General features: G+C 35.5%; 1 protein-coding gene and 1 pseudogene across 25 annotated transcripts in view; one reads left to right on the forward strand and one right to left on the reverse strand.

Moving 5' to 3' along the window:
- FBXW7 (F-box and WD repeat domain containing 7) overlaps positions 1 to 23,352 on the forward strand; it is a 204,475-nt gene that overhangs the window by 106,412 nt on the left and 74,711 nt on the right. For 21 of the 25 annotated variants that reach the window (XM_089912343.1, XM_089912346.1, XM_089912351.1 and 18 more), the window contains 2 exons: positions 6,429 to 6,478; positions 7,121 to 7,690. In XM_089912343.1, the coding sequence (XP_089768469.1) occupies positions 7,190 to 7,690 (501 nt within the window). In that variant the 5' untranslated portion in view covers positions 6,429 to 6,478; positions 7,121 to 7,189. The remainder of the gene's footprint in view (positions 1 to 6,428; positions 6,479 to 7,120; positions 7,691 to 23,352) is intronic. The other 4 variants (XM_022599700.3, XM_022599699.3, XM_089912361.1 and 1 more) reach the window with 1 other exon arrangement.
- On the reverse strand, positions 860 to 3,171 carry LOC111187754 (oxysterol-binding protein-related protein 9 pseudogene; annotated as a pseudogene).

Here is a 23,352-nt window from a genome sequence, read left to right on the forward strand (position 1 = left end):
AAAATTTTTGAGCATTGTAGGATTCTGGTTTTGGAGAAGAAGGCAATATCAGTGTTAGAGAATAATACTCTTTTAAGACTTTATTATATGTAGTTATGTAGACTGAGGCACATGAAAGAAAACTCAGTTGAATGTCAATTTCTGGTCCCTGCTTTGCTCTAAGCTAGCTAATCTTGAGAAATACTCTCTTTGAGCCCAATTGCTTTGTCTGTGAAGTGAGGAACATTTTCAATTTGTTCAGTTTCATTTTCTTTTGTCAGTATTATTCCTGACCTTAAATCATTTCCATTCTCATCAAGGAAATCATGCAATTTAATGTCAAAATATATTAGCTGTCACATTTTGTTTTACTGACTTCAACTTCAGTCTCACTGATTATTGATAAAAATGTAAGTTATGTATATGATATATCTGACATTATATACTGGTAAGAAGAAATAAAAGAACATCCTTAAATTTTACATAATTTTTTTTTTAGGATATAGGATTCTGTTTGTTGATGTTTGTGTTTCATATGATACAGTGTCCTAAATCATACAAAAATTTTTCTCTAAAAACAGTTTAAAGTTAGAATTATAAAAAGCAAAAATGTGTTTTATTAATACCTCATTTATTAATATTTCCTGTATGGCAGAAGTTTTAGATTATGGGTGCTTAGTTTTTTTTTTGTGGGACTTTATAAACTAATTTTTTTTTTTTTGGAAAAATTGCTTTATGAAGCCTTAAGAAGCACTGAGTATAATTAAACTGTAGTCCAGAGTTAGATACAATTTAATAATAGTTCAATTCCAAAATAAAAGTTATTGTAGGTGAGACCATGAAATTTCCTAACACGTGATTTTAATACTTTGCGCTAAATTTTCTAAAACAACTCAGAGGAACCAATATTTACAGTAGATGGCATATTTATGAAAAATCTGGCATCACCTATTTCATATATATGTATATATATATATATATATAAAACCCAAGATTATACGAACTAGGAAACAGATGTTGTATATCTCAACAACAATACTAGAATGCAGAGTTTGAGACTGGGATTTATAACGTGGGATTTGGAAAAGGAGCAGACATCTTGTTTTCAAAACCTGAAGTTTTTCTCAAGACCGAAGTCAACATTGTAACTGCCACAGAACAGGAAAAGGGAAGCTTTTCTCGTTTTACTTGTTCATCTGCATCAGAAAGTCCAGTATCCCTGAGATAGGAGCCACTGCAATAAGAAGGGAGTGAATAGGTTCTCCCAAAGGAAGATTGTTACTTCATTATGCCTCTGCCCTGGTCACCAGGAGCGAACTTTGCATTTCCGAACCTAATGCTTGGCAGCACTGAGACGTTTCAGTAATGGTTCATCATAGACCCAGCATTCTCCATCTTCATGAAATAACCTGTCTCCCGTTGAATTTCCTTTTGTTTCCTTTCTCGGGCTTCTGCTCTTTGTCTTTCTTCAAGTCTGTGCTTGGCTTCAGTTGCTGCATCAGTGTCTCTGATTTTTAAGTTGAAAGTGACATCCTTCCAAAGGCAGTGGGTTTTGTACTCATTCTTATCTTCCAACTTCCTCACTTTCTTCTTGATTATAGGCAACTTCTTGGTATCTATAAAAACTACATTTTCCCCTGTTGAGTATTTTGCATACATTATACCATTCCATTCCCCATCAACTGAGCAGAAAGATTTCGTGTCATTTGGAGAAAAAAATCTCAGCAGTAATTCTGTGCTTCTTGCCCCCATAGAAAGGTTTAGTGTGGAAGACGATATTGGTACTATAGCCAGTTTTGGAACAATTAATATTGCATTCTCCGCCTAGTTCCACGCAGGGCACTGTGTGGATAGACCTTCCACGACCATTGCGGAATGTGAGAATGTAATGTTCATCATGAGGTACCATTTTACAGCCTGAACCGTTCGGTCTGTGGCATCCTTCTGGTCACTAATACTCACAAACAGGTCCGGATGTGCAAAAAAGTCTGCATACATTTCTAAAAGAGATCTTCTTTCAAGAATAAATGTTGGAAGAACTACCTTAGTAAGATCCATTCCAAGCCTAACCTGTGACAACAGATGCATGATAACACTCTTGTGCTCTTCCACCGACCCTGCCTCCCCTTCATCATCTCTCTCATCATGTGAATCGAAAAGTTCAAGATCACTTCTTCCATTGGACATGGAAGAATTAAGTGACTCTGTGGTATCTGGGCACTTTAGACTATTCCCTAAGCTGCTGTGTGTCAAGACTGAGGCAGATCCAGAGGAATCTATTAAGTGCTGTGGGGATGAGCCACTCTGATGGAATTCATCCACATCATAGAATTCATCTTCGCATCTAGAATAAGAGAACTCTGGGACTGTGTTTGGAGACAAGCTGGCATGGCTTGGAGAAGTTAGACTGCTTCTAGGTGGTGAGTGCCCACTGCCTGTACTATTTGGTGTTAGAGTCTGATGATGTCCCAAGGTAGCTAATACAGGTCCAACTGGTAGAGAAGATGGATGCTGCTCTGACTTACACAACTGAGCAGGTTCTGGAGGTAAGACAGTCTGGGAAGGCATTGTGTTGATCACACGTTCCAAGGGACTAGGTTGATATATTGCATCTACAGGATTAATAGTACTTTTAGCGATCTGCAACAACACAATGCAGTGTTTAATTGATTCTAGCATGCTATTTGTTGTCTCTTTGAGAGTTGCAGTTTTCTTTCTCTGTTCATCATCTTTGCAGTTTTGAAGTTTGTCATCAAAAAGCTTTAACTGTTCTATCAAGATTTGTAGGTAAGCATCAGCTTCTGTAAGTTTCTTATCAGTTTTGGACACTAGGAACAAATCCTGAATCAAACCCCCAGGGGGCGGCGGGAAGGAGGCAGGGAGAGAACGATATCGATAGCGATAGCCCGCGGCCCCGGCAAGCAGCAGGGTCCCTGGGGGCTCAGGGGTGGGAGCCGGCCCCTCCCTCTCCCAGGCCCTCCGGGTCTAATTAGCAAGTAGCCATCAAGAAAGCCATTCGCCAAGGCCCCTGCGCTCTGTGCCTCCAGGGGAGGGAGCCGAGGGCTGCTTCCGAGCACCCACTCTTCTCCACTGTCTGCCGGATCACCGGGCTGCTGCGCAGTCGGTCCAGTCCGGTTCAGCCGGTCCCTCGGGACAGCCCCTCGCCCCCTGTGTAAACTAATTTTTGAATGTTTTTTTCCCCCTTAAAAGTGTTTAATAGTTGATTCTGATTTCCTATTAATTATTGGATAAATATTATTTTAATTAAGTCATTAGCTTATTTAATAGATTATTATTAGAAAGAACAAATTTTCTAAAAATACTGTTATTTAAATTAATACCAACAGAAAATGAAAATTTCCTCTTAGTTTCTATATATTTATTACTATTTTCCACTCCCAAAATGAGTCAGAGAAGTCCAATTTTTATGTAAGTCTATCAATTAGATATTTTCAGCCTCTTCAAATATTCTGGAATTCCTGTAATTTGACTTTCAGTTGTGTCATTGAATATTTTTTATTGGCTGTGCTTTAAATCTGATTCTTCTACTTGGATTTTCCATTATTGACCAGGTCTATATTTAAGAATCTGTATTATTTTGAAAGCTATTTACGTGCTACACTGTAAATATAAGTCAGTTATCTTTATTGGCTTAAGACATTTCTTCTCTGTTCCCCTCAATATTACACTAAAGTTATACAATGACAGTGATTTGTATTTTTATTATTCATAATTGGTAACAGAAGTGTTCTTCAGTGACCAGGTACTGTTTTTGAAATGCCAGTTATAAACTTTCTATTTGTTGATAGGCTGGCTGCTTACCAACAGTCTCCTCCCTTTACGCACATTCTTTATGCTTTGTTTTATGATGTTGGTTCTCTCATTTTTTTACTTTGTAAGTTGCTCTTAATATGTCATTTAACCTGTTTCAGTCTTGTAAAAATATGCCTGTTAGGTTGGGTACACAAAGGGCAATTTTCTTGGGGCCTGCATTATCCCAGGCAGTGTCCCTGATTTCATGCCATTCTGTGAATAAACATCCAAGTGAAAAACGTTCTTGTTAGTGTTACGAGAGCTAGACTTTAGATACAGTTACTAAAGCAAGATTTTGATTCTAGCCTTGAAGAAATCCTGTGTATAGCAGATTTACTTTTATATACACAGGGGTACTGTGTGTGTGTGTGTGTGTGTGTGTGTGTGTTTGTGTGTATTTTTTCATTTGTGTAGGTTACTGTGTTTCAGCATGTTATTTTTAACCTGATTTCCTGTGATATTTTCATAGTCTGTCTTTGACATATACTAGCCAGCAAGATTTTGATGACCTTTATTTTCTGTAGTTTATCTTCTGAAAACAATGGATATATATATTCCTTTTTCTAAGGAACCCTACCTGCTACCTCAAAGATAAAGTTTGTATTGTGCTTGCTTGAGTTGTAAATAAGAACCACTTGACTTTTACTTTTATTTTTTTTCTTCAAAAGCATAATAACATTTTATTTTTAATTTTTATTTTACACTGGAGTATAGTTGATTAACAATGTTGTGTTAGTTTCAGGTGTACAGCAGAGTGATTCAGTTATACATGTATCTATTCTTTTTCAAATTCTTTTCCCATTTAGGTTTTTACAGAATATTTGGCAGAGTTCTCTCTGCTCTACAGTAGGTTCTTGTGGGTTATCTATTAGAACTACTTGACTTTTAAAAGCCACATTTAATATATATTACATCATAGTTTATTGATTACATTTGATCATCAAAATCTCTTGCGCGAAAGAAGGTTCCCTTCCTCTTTCTCTAGAGGGCTACTTCATATCTTTCTCTTCAAATTTGTAACATCACTCAGCTGATAACCTTGCTTCTTCCTATTTTACAAAGAAAAGGAAAAAATAATTGAAGGAATGAGCAGGGAACTTCCAAAGACTCTGACCACTATAAAAATCTACCCACTTCCAACTGTTCCCACATTGAGAAATATGCTAAAAAGTAAAGTATTTATATAATACTATACTGTTTTTCCATCTATTACCGTAAATGTAGTATCCCCTTTTCTAACTATCCCCTTTTCTAACGTTTGAATGCTTTCTCATCATCCCCTTTTTAATTACTTAAGGATATCACTTCACTATTTCTTCTCTCTCTTGATTACATTATTGACTTTTTTGTTTTGTGCTGGATCATTCTTGTCAGTGTACAGATATGCTGCTAGTTCACTAGTCTTAATCAAAAATCTTCTCTTGACCCCGTTTTCCCTACCAATTACTACTCCCGTTCTTTTGTTCCCTTTTACATCAAACTGCAAACTCTTCCATACCCACCATCTCTATTCTCTTTTCCCAGTCTCTTAAATCTACTTTTATCAGACTTCAACTAACGAAAACTGCTCCTATTACTAGTGACTTCCATGTTACTGAATCCAGTGGTCAGTTCTTTGTCTCCATCCTACTTGATCTCTTGGCGGTAGTTGTCATCATTTACTTTATCCTGCTGGATATGCTTTCTTAACTTGGCTTTACGGGTAACTCTGGTTCTTGGTTTTCCTACTTAGTCACCTTTGCTGGCTACTTCTCTTCTTTTAGAATGTTGGAGGGTCTCAGGGGTCCATCTTTAGAACTCTTCTCTTTCTACATTTATACTTCTAGAGTAAGTAGAATTTAAGAATTTTCCCCCCACACTGTAGCTTATTTCTTATAAATTGTTGATTATAGAAGAGAAAATAAAATGCTGCTATTTAAAAACTATCTTCCCATCTTAAAGTTTGCCATGAGAACTGTGGACCTTTGGGGGAGTGACCATCTTGTGGCAAGGGTTGGAGAGGTGGATAAGACTGTTTTATTTAAAGATCATTGTGATATAATGTAGTAACTCTTAGGGCATGATAGAAAATGGATATTGTATTTCCTTATCTCATAAACCTTAAAGGTATTTTTAAAAGGAATTTTATATAAACTTGTGTAATGTGTTGGCATTATTTTCTGTAACCTCAAGCATGTCCATATAGATATCTGCAAAGGATGAAATTTAAAAAGGAACGTTATGAAAAGATTCTATATCAGATCAAATTTTAGAGCCATGGTTAAAAACATAAAAGTAAACATGCTTGATGCATAAAATTTGAGAAATACGGTAAAAAAATGAATTAAAACACCTATCATACCACTGCCTAAATGCAGTTTATATTTTGAAATATTTCTTCAATCTAGTCTTGTGCAGTTTAAAAATCATTCTATGATCATATAATGTCCATCATTTTGTGAAAATGTCCATGTTTTCACAATTTTTTTTAATGAACATTATGTTTAGGGATTGTACTAAATATATCCCATCTCATGGGTTCATTTGTCTTGAACATTTGGGTTTTGATTATTTTAATTTACATTTATTTTTATTTTTTGTTTTTGTGGATAAAGCTGCAATGAGCATCCTCTGCATCATTTTTTTTTCTGTTTTAGGATTACTTCCTTAGGATAGATTGCCAGAAGTGGAGTGACTGGGTCAGAGGGTATGAACTTACGAATGTTTTTTCTTTTCTTTTTTTGAAATAAAATTTTTAATTTATTTGATGTCTAGTTGATTTATATTCATTATGAAAAATGAAAATCATAGTGATTATATTTGGTAACTGTCAGAAAACTGTGTCTAAAGGCAAGGTTCTGTGATCCGAAAAGTTTGGGAAATTCCTAAAGTTCAAAAAAAAAAAGCCTTTTAATCTTGGTTTATCTCAGCATTTCCTGAACTTAACTGAGCATTGAATAGGTTTTTTTGTGATACACTTCTTAACATTTTGTGGAAGTTTGACAAAGGGTATAGTTTATGAGCTACTGATCTAAAATTTAAAAATGTTTTATTGGTTAGATTATGTTTTATTGGTCAAAGCAACTAAACTATAAACCTTTGTTCTAAAATTATTTTTAAAAGGAGATTAAAATAAAGCTGTTTACTATATGATTTTTGTGTATGTCTTTATAAAGTCTCATACTTTTATAATTTAAACTTTCTATACTGACTCCAAAAGAACATCTTAATGTCTCCATGGCATCAAATACTTTTTACAGTCTTTAATGAAATTTGGAATATAACATAAAAGTAGAAGATAATGTAGATTGTACAAACCTTTTTTCCCTCCCCCCATTTTTCTCTACAGAATGTGAAAACCTTTGCATCTTCTGATAGTCTAGCCAAGGTCCAAGAAGTAGCAAGCTGGCTTTTGGAAATGAATCAGGAACTGCTCTCTGTGGGCAGCAAAAGACGACGAACTGGAGGCTCTCTGAGAGGTAACCCTTCCTCAAGCCAGGCAGATGAGGAGCAGATGAATCGCGTGGTGGAGGAGGAACAGCAGCAGCAGCTAAGACAACAAGAGGAGGAGCACACTGCAAGGAATGGTGAAGTCGTTGGAGCAGAACCTAGACCTGGAGACCAAAGTGATTCCCAGCAAGGACAATTGGAAGAAAACAATAACCGGTTTATTTCAGTAGATGAGGACTCCTCGGGAAACCAAGAGGAACAAGAGGAAGATGAGGAACATGCTGGTGAACAAGATGAGGAGGATGAAGAGGAAGAGGAAATGGACCAGGAGAGTGATGATTTTGATCAGTCTGATGACAGCAGCAGGGAAGATGAACATACACATAGTAACAGTGTCACAAACTCTAGTAGTATCGTGGACCTGCCTATTCACCAACTCTCCTCCCCGTTCTATACAAAGACAACAAAAGTAAGTACATTTAGTCTGCTCTTCACCTGAGAAATTTTACATATCCGTATTAATTGTAACGAAACTTTCCTCACAGTCTTTGTAGTATTGCAGAATTAATCTTCAGATGTGTAGTAATAAAATGAACTAATTTTTGTTTTACAGAAGGTATTAGAAAGTATTAGAAATAGAAATACTGATAATGGGACAACGTTATTACACATGGAGAGAGGGTATTTGATCCTATTACTATGAAAAATCATTAATATCAAATTTCATTATCAGTTTTGTCCCTGGGGCAGGGGTTAGGAGGTTGCATGTAGTGAAGAGCATTGGAGTGAAACATGGTTTGTGTAGATCAAGTAGTGAAGGCTCTTTTCTTATTTACCAAGTGCAGCTGGGCTGGGGGGCTGTGTATTCACAGGTGTTACTCCAAGGCACTAGTTACTGGAAGCTACCTCATAATTAGTTTTCTTATTATGATGAATAAGATATATCCTTTGTAAATAGTTTTCTCTTTGTTATGTAAACAAGGTAAAATTACAGTCTGAATATTAGTATTTGGTTGTTGGGGAAATCTGAGTAGGTATTTTTAAAAGTTAAAATGCTAGACGCCGACGTATTTAAGATTATGAAACATTTTTCCTACTGTATAAAACAACAAGAATGTATGGTGCTGTCTTCACTGCTTGTTTTCTTCTAGTTATTTTATTAAAGTTAAAGCATTTAGGAACCCCAGAGGAATTGTTTTTTTTTTCCTGATTCCATTTTAGTGGAACACTCCATTTGCTTCTCCAGGCAATTTGAATATTAAGTATAGGATAACCACACCATTTTGGTTGGTATTTGACTGTGAGAAATAGGAGGTGATATGAAGGTGCACTTAGATTCCCAACTTTCGCTCAAGTTACTGCCACTACTTCCTTTGCTTGCAGTTTTCCTTTCCCTTTGTTCCTGGGAGACAGCTCTGTTGGATCTGCCTCCTTATCTCATTTAGCTGGTGGTAGCCCATGGAAACTAGCCATAGCCATGTTTTAAAAGGTGGACAGTTGGACTCTTGTCTAAACTAGAGGAATCCTATCAGTTCAGGGACTTGGTGACTAATCTAGTGCTGAGAGACAATTCCATTTTATACAGTCCTTGGAGGCTGTGCCGGAGTTGAGGACTGGATACACTGTCACTATCACACACCGTCATTGCTTCCCAGAATTGTCCTTGCTGGATAGGCAGGGAGCTGCTGTCTGAGGTGGAAGCGCGAAGTGTTTGAGTAAATATGGAATTGCCAGTGCTAATTCTGTGGGGTGGCATGTGGGCTTCTTTCCTCAGAACATTCCTGGAATTATCACTTAAAATTGCGGTCATAACAGGGGCAGGGATTGTGGAGAGAAAGAGGAAGCATTTCTCACTACCCAGTCTTTCTATTGTATTCCCTTTCCCCCATCAAATTACAGTCAAAATGAAATGATGTAGTGTCTGGGCTTTGCTTCAAAATAATACCAAAGGGGAGAATAGGAAGGAGGGTATAGATTGGCCATGAGTTGCTAATTGTTGAAGCCGGGTTATAGGGACATGGGGGTTCGTGGGTATTCTATGTAGTTTTCCAAGTATGTTTAAAGTTTTCCATAATTAAAAAAATTAAGTTGTAAAGAATATGAACATACACACACACACGCACACACACACACCACCCAAAGTTGGAAATGAGAGTTTTCTTTACATACCTTGGTCTTGTTCACTAGCTCCTCAGTCATCTAAGTGCTGACTTCTCTTCTGCATTGAAATTTATTTTCTCTGTATTTTGGTGCTATTGAAATTACAGGAAATTCAATAAGGACATCATGTGCATTTTGCTGGAGTTAGAATTTATCTTAATCAATATTTTAGGCAGTGTTGCTAAGCAGTGGTCTATATAAAGAGGAGAGAACGTAAAAAGAATTATATTCAGAATGAATGAGGTACGTAGCATAACTTCTATCCTTTTTTCCCTTCAGGCTTCTTCGCTCATAGATCTTTATCTTTGCATGCTTTCTGGTTCTTTATCATTTAAAAATTAGATAAAAATCATGAATATCCATGTAGAGTAGACTGTGAGTTAAACAATTCTTTGGAAAGGAGCATTTTAACTCAAATAATATCTTACTTATTTTACAGACGTTAAAATAAATAATGGCTGAGGTAGTTTATCCTCTTATTTGCTTACTTTTAAATTTTACAGTGAATCATTTATTTAGCCCATAAACAACACACAAACAGATTTAACATCATCCTCTTTAACTTGACCTGCAATAAAATAGCTTGGACACTCGGTTTAATAGTTGAATTGCTGTATCAGTTTTGCTTCGGCTTGTGAACCTTAAACTCTTTCTAAAACATGTTTATCCCTAATTTCCCTAGCCTGTCTGCAAGTTTAGATTTTATTTAATTGGTTTCATCTAAGAAGGAAGTGGCTTCAAGTGGTGGTTTTCATCCTTTTTACCATCCCTGTCTCAAGGTGTTGAAGTGGTGCTTTGGAACTCAGCCAGATGGCTCTAACACAACCAATGGCAAAGCTCAAACCTTTTATAGTGCAATTTGCCCAGCTCATATACTTGATCTCTTGATTTCTCTCCCTCAAGGTTACTATCTCAAAAGAGAAAATTTATATCTCTCCTGTTTTTTTCTGAGGATTCAGATGGAGGAATAGGGATTTAGTATTTAATTGCATTATCTTATTTAAGAAAGAAGTTTAATCAAAACTAAGCCTTTCAGAACAATGCAAAGCTATCAATGAATTCTGCTGCATTTTAAATTAAAAACTAGAAAGCCAGCTAGATGAAATGTATCATTTACCTAAAGGAGAAGTCATCATAGTGTTCAGTAGGAAAATTTCCAGATTTGACGGGTGCTTTATATTTCCCTTCCCTTCAAGATGAAACCATAAACAGAACTTTTAGATATGTCTTATACAGATTAGCTACCTCCTTAAAAACAAACACACTGAATTTAAGTCTGTTTCCCCTAGTGACTCTTGAGTTGTGAATACAATTATTGTGTTATACATACAAAGCCACAGGAGCGGACTGAGTACTAACAGCAACAGGGCTAGATGTGTTCCTGTGTTTATGTGAGTGTGTGTATATGTGTGTGTGTGTGTGTGTGTATGTAAAACGCACTTTTGATATGCTATTTATCTTGAGGTCATTTGCCTTAATAAGTATGGCAAGAAGAATATAAGACTATTTGATTGCCAAGGCAGAGATGCCCTTCTAATAAGTAGGACGTCAATCTGAGATTGGCTCGTTTTCCTTTTTGTTCGTTCTTGAAACGCTTCTTCAGGATCATTCCCAACATTTTATTTTTTCAACAACATTTAAAAAAGTCACCTAGTACTGTGTTACTTCAAAAGAAAATGTCAGTCACCCATGTGTATAAATCTTTTAACTACAGTAAACAGGGGGAAAGCTCTCACTGTTTCAAAATTACTTTATTTTGGAGCAGCTCTAAATTATTGATTATTATAAACATAAGACACTTTAAACTCTTGATCATTATAAACATAAGACACTTCTACAGATATTACCCTAAGCCACAATTTCTTTTAAATCCTCTTAAACTATAACTTTTGAGAAGAGTAGAGGTATAATAAGTATTTTTAAAATCCCATTTTTTAATGTTAACATGGGATTAGCCTTCTACAGTCTTACCCAGCATACCTTTCAAATTTTTTTTTTTGTTTTTTTGTCTGTTTGTTTGTTTATTTTTGGGCAGTTTCTTAAACATACCTTTTGGACCACTAGACTTATTTGGCATTCCTGAACATGCTGTATATGCAAATATGATATTAATGAGAAAAACCATTTTTGGTCCTTCATTGTATTGGGCTTTTCTTTGAAAGCATATTGGAAACTATCAAAACTCTTAGGACAATCTTTTTTCCCCCTAGTCACCAAAGATGTATTCTAATGGGAGTCTATGGCAATAATATAAATTAGAAATTCCAGACTTTCTTAATGTTAAGAGTCAAGGACAGTGGCAGTCAAGAATTGGTGCTTATTAAGTCCATACTGTTTGCAAGTTCCTATGAACTTGCAAACAAACTTAAGTAAGCAGAGCTTGCAGAGAGGCCAACACCCCAAAATTTCATGTAAGTGGCAAGAGATTTTAAGACAGATCTGCCTAATTTCAGAAAAACCCTTTCTTTCCATGCGCTATGCTGCCCCCTATGGTAGAGTTTGGCAAACATTACTAAACAAGATCTTCAGCAGAATTTTAAGTCTCTAGGTTCTAGGCTTTGGAGTATGGTGGTTTTCTAATACCATATCACATTTGAAATCAACAGAGCTATCCTTTAGAAAGTACAGATTGCTTAGTTAAATGCTTTTCTTTGTGGTATTTAACAAGTACTGAAGTTATGAGGGCTCAAGGCTAAAGTTATAACAGGAAGAAGTGGCAATGAAATTTGAGACTGGATAACAGATATCAATTCTCTCTGGATTCCATCAAATGTGCTTCTTAATTAGTGGTTGTGTGCCAGCTATTTCTGTAAGTTTGGTTAGTCTGCCTGCAAATTTGAAATTCAACTTGCTTCCCCGAATAGAAATGCCCATCTCTTCAGTTTTAACTCCCTGTGTCAACAGTCTTTTATATATATATATATATATATATATATGTATATGTATTATATATATATATATATATAATTTTTTTAAAAAATCTTGTTTCCTGAAGAGATGCCCAGCCCATACTAAAGACTTCTTTTCCATGTTTAATGTAGAGTATGAACTCATTTTCTACTAAAATGAAAAGCAAATGAGATTACCATCAGGCCAGATCTTGTATCCTCCTGATCTTCTCATGAAGAGAACCATGTTTGAGCACCGATTTCTGCTTCTTCCATGTCTATCATAGTGCATTTTATTTGTTCTCACATAATTTCATTCCTTATCTCAAATTAATATATCTTTTTTGCCATCTTGATTGTTAGATTTCTCCTGGTAACTAAGCCTTTTTTTTTTTTTAGCTGTGCCGCACAGCATGTGGGATCTTAGTTCCCCAACCAGGGATCAAACCTGCACCCCCTGCAGTGGAAGCGCAGAGTCTTAACCACTGGACTGCCAGGGAAGTCCCTAAGCAGTTTTTTTAAAAAATCCTTTTTCCCTCAAATAAGAAATAAGTGTTTAGTAAAAATATGTATATATTCAAAGAAGCAGTATGTTAGTGTATAAGAGGCCTGAGACTTTCTTGTCTCTAGATTCAAAACAATAGAGGAGCTAGGGACAAGGATCACTAACCAGCCAGGGGATCAAAACTACAGTTTTGTTTCTAGTCCAGCATCTTTCAGCTGCTCCCTTGAGCCAGACCTACTGGCAAACTTTGTAGGACAATGTGGGTAACAACTGAAATCAAATAGGGTTCTAAATTCTACTTTATTTAGGTAGAGTTCTAGAGAGCGATGGCCATGTCATGAAGTCCCTGGCCTTGTCTTGTTCTTGTAAGACAAAGAACCAAAGTTTAAATTCTGTTAGGTGGAGAGAGGTCCAGAGAGCAGTCATCTTGAATAACATCCACTAGGAAACATAGCCCAACAAATAGCCATGCCTCCTGCATTTGTGAAGGAGAACAGACTGGAAACATTCACTCAGCCCAGTTTAACCCAATTTTAAACATGTGGAGAGGGTGGAAGCGGAGGGAAGGGGACACACTGGAGGAGATGGGTTTCCCCTAACTTAGTAGAGTGAAAAGAGCTTTTCAGGCTTGAACTTGAATTCTGATTTTGCCGCTCATTATATGGCCATAAATATGTAATCTCATTGAACTGTTTCCTTATCTGTAAAATAAGACTATAATACCTACTTCACAGGGTTTTTATAAGGATTGAGTAAAATAATTTATGTAAAGCAAGTAGTGTAGTGCCTGGGACGTGCAAGTAGTTTGCAGATGTAAGCCTGTGACCTCATTTTGTCTGTCTCTTATCCTTCATCCCTAATCTCACAGAACACACTTCATTCCCCACAGAAGATATCAGTCTATATACTTTTTATGACCTTTAGTGTTCAGTCATCATATCACCCTCTAGTGGAAAAAGTTATTAATAGAGAAATAGATAAATACTTTTAAAAGGATGCTCAGGAGGAGTGGGAGCATATTATAATAAGTGGGCTGATTTCTGATAAAAATAAGAATAGAACAAATTTCCACGGGGATGCTTTTCACAGATGTCCTAGTTGATAGGTAGGCATCATTTCCTTCTATTAGAATTTGTCAGTTTCTCTAAATTTTCTTCTTTAAAACATCTGTATACTTTAAATGCTTTGTGAATTTTACAACTGGATGCCAAAATGAACTTTAGTTTATGGTCAATTTCTAATTAATTCCTGTTAGTGCAGTTTTAAAAATACTTATTAACATTATTTTAAACCATAATAGCTCTCAATGTTGGTCATGTTTAAATCTGTTATCCTGTTCACTGCAAATAATTAATTAATTACGGATTTTAATTATAGACCAAAACAAATCTTCCCACAGAATGGAGAATTTAAAAGAATTTTAATAGTGTTCCATTGATAACCTTCTCTGAAGTATCCACAAATACCAAAGATAGTTATGCTCAAAATGTTCCTGAGGCAGATTATTTCATGTGTATATAATTAAAATGAACTGATGTTTATTCATGTTGTTTTTGTTGGTGATAAGGAAGAGGGTATGAAAAGGATAAAGGGGTTCTGTTTTTACTTTGGTAGGTAACTCCAAAATTAAGTCTCAAGGGCCCATCATTCACCCAGGCCTCAGTCCTGCATTTCTACCTGTCTCTTGGGCATTGTCACCTGAGCGGTCCACTGAAAGCTAAAACTACTACTGTATGTATTTCTTCCTACCAGTTTTTAATTTTCCTCTTTAGATTTTCTAGTCTCTTAATATCCTAGTCTTCTGTTCATTTGGTGAAAAAATGGTTTGACTTTTTCTTATCGTCTGAGTCTGTGGGTTTGCTGAAGAGTTTAACACATATGAACACTTGATCTTCCTTTTTCTTACCCCCAGGCACTTGTAAGATAAAAATTGAAGGGTCATGTTTAAAAATCTTAAGAGCATCTTTGCTTAATGTTTCTGTTTGCACCAGGCTATAATGCCATGTCCTTGACAATGTGTTGCCAGTATGAATTATTGGATGAATTTTTAAAAATGAATTTTTGTTCTGTGTGGATCAGTAACCTCAATTTTAAGTATCTGGTGCTGCATTTCCCCCTGATGAAGCCAAATCCATAGGTGGACACTTGAAGTGTTTCACAATCTTACCAATTTTTTTCTACCTGATTTCATCTCCATTTCTCCCCTTGCTTTTAATAAACGCTAGCCAGATCCTTCAAATTCCAGGCCAAATTCCATCTGTATCTTTACACCTTCCTAGAATTAGAAAATTCAATTCCTTGAACCCGTTGTTGGTTCTCTATGTTACAGTTCATTTGGTGTTACCTTGTGACTCTTGCGGTAAGTTTTATCTTGAGTTGACATTTAATTCTTTTATTTTTTGAACAGTAGAAATTTGATGTATTTGTCTCTAGTGCTGATTCAGGTTGAGAATTGAAGTTTCACAGATTGCAATGTGAGCAATTCTCATTTCACCTCTTAAGATGTACCCAAGCTAGACTATAAATTATAAATAAGCATGCCATTTAAGTTTAGTTTAAAACTCAGATATTCATTATAAAGATAGTTACATTGAGGAACATTATAATAACAATTAGCAGTTGACTCCCCGGAGGAGAATTTAAAACCCTAGTTTAAGAACTATGTTGCTAAGATGCAGAAATCAATTGCGGGTAACTCATACAGTCATTAAAAGTCATATTTTTAAAGGAAATTTAATAACAGGAAAACCTTAAAAATATAACATTTACTAAAAATATAGAACTCAAAACTATGTATATAATATGATCCTAACTATGAAATAAACATACAATAATCTATATATATGCATGGGAAAAGATCAGAAAGAATTAAACCAAATGTTAGAAATTATCTCTGAATGTGGTTGAGTTATTTCTGTTTTTTCTTATATACCTTTCAGAATTTCCCAAGCTTGTTATAACAGGCATATATTACTATTATTTATTAGGAAAAAAAAACTATATCTATTAGAAACCAGTTTTTATTCTATTTACTTAGTCTTTTTAGGTAACTTCCATAATGTATAATGTTCCAGTGGAAGACTGGATAAAAAGACATCTTTCACAAGTAAGGGCATTATATAATGATCTCTTCATGAAAATGCAGCTGAATATAGTGGGGAAAAAAGCAATGAAATCTTTAAGAGTTCTTTGAATAACCAATTCTTCACCTCTCTAGGACTCAGGTCCATGCTGGCAATTCTCTAAGGTCACCTTACCACATTATTAGAGGAGTAGTAGTTAGCATGGTGGTATCTTTCTTTGTTTTCAAGACATTTATTTAATATATGGTTTCTTCAGAGTTACTTAAAGTAGCCTTGGCAGCACTTTTGGCTGTCCCTGAAACATGAATATCTTTCATTTAAACATCCTGTGAGCAATTTCAGAATCCATCTTTTTAAATATAATTCTGCAGTGCTTTACCAGGAAGTCACCAGTGCTTTTCCTCCCCTCCCCTGGTCCCAACGCTTCATTTCTTCAAACTGATTAATATATATTTAAACTGCTTAGGTTTTCCATCCTAGTTTTAAGTCTCCTGAGATAGAATCCGAAGGAGACCTTTGAGATCACCAAGTCCAAACCTGTGCCCAGTAGCTTTATCAAGAGACTTGGGCTTGAAAATGAAGTCATCACTAGGGAATACTACAGTGTGGAGTAGCATTGTATTTTTAGACAGTTCTTTATGTGGACATCTATTACCTTTCTTTGGTCCTTCCTCTTCCATGTAGAGCAGTAACAGCCTTTCTTATAGGAGAAGACTGCTGTCATACTCATCCATAATCTTCTCACCAGACTTAATGCCTTCAACATGTTTTCTAGGATCACCATCCAGGTTGCCCTTCTCTGGACAAATTGATCTTGAAGTGTTGTATGCTGTAGTCAATGGAGGTGCTGCTCAGGTGTAGTAGAGCCAGACTATTCCCTGTTCTTACTCTGAACCTCGTCAGTGCAATGGCAAGCTGCACTGGTAAAAATGCTACTACTACTAATAAACCACTTACTGAACACTATTTACTATGTGCTAGGACACTGCTAAATACTCTCCATATATAACCTCATTTAATCTCAACAGTCCTGTTATGTTGGTTCTGAGTTTTATCTCCATATTAGAGGTGAGAAACAAGTGAAGAGAAGTTAAGTAACTTGTCGGTGGTCAGTCATGTGGTAAGTAGTGGAGCTAGGAATTTGAGCCTAAATCTCATTCTGGGTCCAAGTTGCATTTTTGTTAAAATTTGAAAATTCAATGAAACAGTAATTTTGGGAGGAGGGGGACAGTAAAATAACCCATAAAGCCAGCTAGTATCTGTTTTTATCCCCCCTGCCCCAAGAGTTTCCCTATCTTAATCTCTACTCCCATGCTATATTTATTATGACTCATTTCGTATTATATTAAATTTGTTTTCCTATCTCCCTCCTATTCAAGCCTTTTGATTTCTTATCTTGCCTAAGAGTACTTATCATGTGTAAGGCACCCATATACCTAATAATTTGTCACTAAATAATTAGTGAATAAATTTTTATGTATTACTTGCCAGCCCTTAACCACACAGATACATATTTTGCATAGCTAGGGTCAGTGTATATACTGTTTCTCATTTCTGCTGCTTCTGACATCCATGTGCAAGTTTTTGTGTAGGCAGAAGTTTTCATCTCCTTTGGGTAAATACCAATGAGCATGATTGCTGGATAGTATGGTAAGAGTATGTTTAATTTTGTAAGAAATTGGCAAACTCTTCCAGAGTGGCTGTACCGTTCAGCATTCCCACCGGCAATGAATGAGAGTTCCTGTTGCCAGCATTTGATGTTGTCAGTGTTTTGGATTTTGGCCACTCTAATAAGCATGTAGTAGTACTTCATTGTTGTTTTAATTTGAGATTCCCTAATGACATAGGATATTCACCATCTTTTCATATGTTTACTTGCCATTTGTATATCTTCTTCGGTGAGGTGTCTGTACAGATCTTTTGCCTGTTTTTTGATCAGGTTGTTTGTTTTCTTATTGTTTAGTTTTAAGACTTCTTTATATATTTTGGATAACAGGCCTCTATCATGTTGTCTCTTACAAGTATTTTCTCTTAATCAGTGGCTTGTCTTCTCATTCTCTTGACATCGTTTTTCACAGAGCAGTTTTTAATGAAGTCCAGTTATCAATTATTTCTTTCATAGATTGTACCTTTAGTGTTGTATTTAGAAAGTCTTCATCATATCTAATGTCATCTAGGTTTTCTTCTATGTTATTTTCTAGGAGTTTTATAGTTTTGTGTTTTACATTTAGGTCTATGATCTGTTTTGAGTTAGTTTTTGCATGTGCATGTCCAGTTGTTCCAGTACCATTTGTTGAATAGGCTGTCTTCGTCTCATTGTATTGCCTTTGCTCCTTTGTCAAAGATCAGTCAGTTGATTATATTTATAATGTAATGTAGGTCTGTTTCTGGGCTCTTTATTTTGTTACTTTTTTTTTGTATCCACAACATCTTTCCCCAGCATGACCTGTGGAAGTCATTGTTGGATAGCTTTCCTCTGTTGAATCACAACCCTGGTGTATAGGTTAGGCAGGTTATATTAGACAGACTTGTATGCCGAAAAGAATAGGAGGTAAGAAGGCTTACCTGCTCTCTCTCATCCATTAACCTCCTTGAGCCTCAGCTTCTTCATCATTAAACAGGAATAGGATACCTGACCTTATTGCAAAGTGTTGTGTGGAGTTGAAATGACATGAAGAATGTGAAGTGCTTTGCAAGTGTTAAAAAGTTGTGCAAACATATGTGTCATTTTTATCATCCTTATTATCTCCATTGGTGACATGATGGTAAAGCAAGGCAGGGATTATCCAGTGTTGCCATTGCATATTTTTGCTTATTCATTTGCTTACTGGGTTTCTTCTTCCCCAGTTGAGACATGCATCTTTGCTCTTGTGATCAGTGAAGGATTCCTTCCAACATGATAAGAGGTGAACCTAAATGATTATAAGCTAATTACTACAAGTTTTAAGACCTACTTACTGTGGAGAAATGCTTGTGCATTATCAAGAAAACAAGTTTGGAAAGGAAAATGAGGACATTTTGTCCCTTTGATTGATTTGTCTATTCTTCTACCAGTACCACACTGTCTTGATTAGTCAGTCCTCTGCCTCTGACTTTGTTGCTTTCTTTCAATATTGAATTGGCTATTCTGGGTCTTTTGCCTCTCTATATAAACTTTAGAATCAGCTTATCAATATCCACAAAGTAACTTGCTGGGATTTTGATTGGGATTACATTGAATCTATACATCAGGTTGTGAAACACTGACATCTTGATAATGAGTCTTCCTATCTAAGATCATGGACTATCTCTCCATTTAGTTAGTTCTTTGGTATCTTTCATCAGAGTTATAGTTTTCCTCATAGAGACCTTGGACATGTTTTGTTAGATTTATGACTTTCATTTTGGGGGGTGCTAATGTAAAGGGTAATGCATTTTTAATTTCAAGTTTACTTGTTTATTGCTGGTATATAGGAAGGTGATTCCTTGCTATGATCACTTATTAGTTCCAGTAGTTTTTTTCTTGTTGTTGATCCTTTCTGATTTTCTTCATAGATGATCATGTCATATGTAAATACAGACAGTTTTATTTCTTCCTTCCTAATCTGCATGTTCCTTATTTCCTTATCTTATTGCATTCGCTCAAACTCCCAGTATGATGTCTAAAAGCAGTAGTGAGAGGAGACACCCTTGCCTTGCTCCTGATTTTATTTGCTTCAGCTTGTTTCTGCCCTACTGTCTACCTCAGCAGCAGCAGTTTATTTGACATATCTGAGAACAGAGGAATTCAGACTACTTTGATACCTTTGCTTAAGCTTTTTCCTTCTCTTTTAAATGTCTTCTTCGCTCTGTAGCCTCTTTCAAATTTCTGTCCTTCTTTTTAAGATCCATTTCAAATCTTACCTCCCTTACAAATATTTCACAGAACTCTGAGCAAAATTCTGTATCTCCATTAGGTCTTTGTTTTTAACTTATATTGTGATAGTTGTAGTCAGCTTCTTTTTCTAAAATTTATATATAATATTTAGATTGTTGATTCTCTAGATCATTGATTCATCAGATTGTAGATTCTCTAAGATTCTGCTGTGTCTTACAGGACTTTGTACTTTGCATGTAGAAAATGCTTAAAAATTGAATTCAGTTTTCAGAAAAAAAATCTTATGTATTTTTATAAACACAGTCTAGTTTAATCCTGTTCCACTTAATGTGAATGTTTATAGGTTTTTGAACCTAAGTACAAGACTTTAAATTTGTCCCTATTAGATTTTCTATTGTTATTTGCCATCGTGCCTCCATCCTCACTGAGTTCACATTTTGGCTCCTTTACCAAGTTCTTGTTTGTTTTTTTTTTTTTTTTTAATAAATTTATTTATTTATTTATTTTTGGCTGTGTTGGGTCTTCGTTGCTACCCTTGGGCTTTCTTTAGTTGTGGCGAACGGGGGCTGCTCTTCATTGCGATGTGTGGGTTTCTCATGGCGGTGGCTTCTCTTGTTGTGGAGCATGGGCTACAGGTGCATGGGCTTCAGTAGTTGTGGCTCGCGGGCTCTAGGGCGCAGGCTCAGTAGTTGTGGCGCATGGGCTTAGTTGCTCCACGGCATGTGGGGTCTTCCCTGACCAGGGCTCGAACCCATGTCCCCTGCATTAGCAGGCGGATTCCTAACCATTGTGCCACAAGGGAAGTCCCCAAGTTCTTGTTTACTAAGATTATTTTGTATTAAAATTCTGTCTTCCAGCATTTTCATTGTCCCTCCCACTTTTGTAGTTCTCAACACATATGCATCCACATTCAAATAATTAAATCAGTGATATCTTCAGTGAGGAAATGAAAGCTAGGCTGAGACCTATAGGATAGGAATTAGTGTTGGGAGGCTGTAAAGAAATGAAAATGAGGAGTTGTAACTTTTTTGAATAGTGGCAGAATTTTTAGAAGTAATTATAAAACCTTTCTAGGTGACTATTTGAATATATTCCACATATCTATATGGGTTAATATTGGGCAAATTTGTTTAAATTTTCTTTGTTTGTATCCTGTCTTTTTCTAGTGATTTACTGATGGCTAAGTGGTACTTTGAGGGGCCATTTGTAGAGTTTCCGGGCTGTAGTTAACTTACTACCTTGACATTTGGAGGATTGATCTTGATACCAAGTACAAGAACTTCAGATCTTTCTGTGGTTTCTGAAGTTTTAACTCGGAAATATTATTTGCTTAAAGTTATAGGAAGTGAATGACAGAGCTGGAGTATAATTTAGATCTTGCTCATATACCAGTCCCCACCTTCCCCCTACAAAACTCCAATATATAAAAAATAAATATATATTTTTAAAACATGTAATAAACTTAGGTCCATTTTGAAATTAGTGTTTCACCAACTTTATTTAGACAGTAATAATCAATTTTATGTAATAAAAAATAATAATCAAATTTTCACCAGTGCTTACAATCTTAATCTCCTCTGAGTCTACTTTTTTACTCTGACTCTTGTCCTAAAATCTCAATCCCATCTTTGACCTCCCTTCTGGGGAATACAGTTTTCATGTATTTCATTGCTTTGGTTGCTGTAATGAATGTCTGTCATCTATAAATTATGATAAAGATAAAAATGAAGTTGGATGAATTATAGAAGTAGAATACAGAGAAAGGAAAATACGATTAGAGAATATGGATTAGTTGTGTTCTAAATACCTACCTAATTTGTAGTCATGACACTATTATTTTTGTTTCTTCTTTGAAAATTTCCTTAAATTTAATACTGTTTAGTTTTAATTGAGAAATGTTGTTTCTTCTCTGTTTAGAATTGCGTTTTTTTTTTTTTTTTTGGAAAATCTTTAAAAACATTTAAGAATTCTTTTAGAATCTTTTGGATACTCTAAACATGGATGGTAGTTCAAAAGAAGGCACATAGAAGTAAAGCCACAGAAGATACAACCTATTTGGGTTTTCGTAGAAGTCACAAATGAACATGTTTAACATACTTAGTAAATCAGAGAAAGTATTATTTTTTACTATGAAATGTCATATATAAGAATTAAGAATTCATCTGTTTCTTCGTTGAACACTAGAGGGCCGTATGGTACCTTATTGTTGCTTTTAACGTGTTTATATATAGTTAGTAAGTGCTTTTTTCTCTTATACTTTGTGTTCTAGTACACTATTCCTTGCTCAGAATTAGAAATTAATATTTGGAGTAGTTATGTGCCCTGTCATATAATATGTGAGATACTAGTGTTGTCTTTTTTTTAACCAGCAGCTAGCATATATTCATTTTGCTATTTTAAAACAACAATGCCAACGAAAAGTGAACAAAAAGTGAGCCTTGGTATGACAGTACGTATGTGCCCAAACTTACTGTGCTTTGGGAATATGTGTATGCTTTTTGAAAATTTCTCAAGTATATGCACATAAGTGCATTAAAAACAAAAGTCTTGTCATTGTTAGTTGCTCTGGGCATCCTCATCATGGATGTGAGAAAAGAATGATCTGTCCAGTCCAAGATGCTATCTTTCTTGTTTTGATTTCCTCTTTTGTTAACATAGAACGTAATATTGCAGCATAGAGCCAGATCATCCTGAACTAAAGAATATTCGAGCAGATGATTCTTCTTCCTCAATTTCTTTTAGTTGCTTGGGGTGAAGAAATGAGAAATATAATCTACAATTCCCAAACAGGTGGTGTGAATGAGTGAAGAAGGAGTCATGACTGAGCCAGTAAGATCGCTCAGGCTCTTACGAACCGCAGGGCACATTTGTGCAGGATCCAAAAACACTGACTTTGAGCCACGTTTGACCTCTGGATTACTATTTATCTTTGATAGCTTCCAAAAAAGAAATTCAACATCTTAAGTATAGCCTTGGTTAGATTTTTATTTCCCCCTCAGACATACTTTAAAGAGCACTGCTCGTTATTAATTTCTGTATTATGTTTTGGAGGGAAAATAGGGCATTTTCTCTTCAGCTACTATTTATACTTCCCTCTTTGTGAAGGAAGATTAGAATGAACTCAGCAGGAACACATTGTTTATACCTAGAGGAGGGCCTGATCATGTGACAGAGAGAAGGTGCAATAATAGTTAAAGACTTCAAAGAACCTTATCTTTTGAGTTTCTCTTCCTTGTATTTGTTAATTTTAATGTCTTAAATTATTTCCTCAGATTAGTTACTATCAATATAATGAAGTGACAAAACTTCGATCTTTAATTCTAAATTACACTGAGGAGTTAGTCCTTTTGAATATTGATGAACTTCTTTTCAACTTAGTCACTGCTGTGATAAACACTATTCTCTAACTGATAAAGTTATATTTTGTATATGTTTGCTTTTTTTGGAATCATTACCATTTTCTGAAAACCGCACTTATTGCTGTATTTTTACAGCTAACATTAGCCTAAGTGATTAAACACTGAGCTAGAATTCTGATCTTTTTGCTCAGATAATGAAATTAGCTACTAATAGAATAATTTATTTGGTGAATGTTAAATGGTCAATAGTGTAAAACGCGGGAAAAAAACCAGATCGGTA

This window comes from Delphinapterus leucas, chromosome 5 (genome assembly GCF_059928025.1).
Source record: "Delphinapterus leucas isolate spDelLeu-1000000601 "Yukka" chromosome 5, BTC_Dleu_Yukka2, whole genome shotgun sequence".
Taxonomy (NCBI): Eukaryota; Metazoa; Chordata; class Mammalia; order Artiodactyla; family Monodontidae; genus Delphinapterus; species Delphinapterus leucas.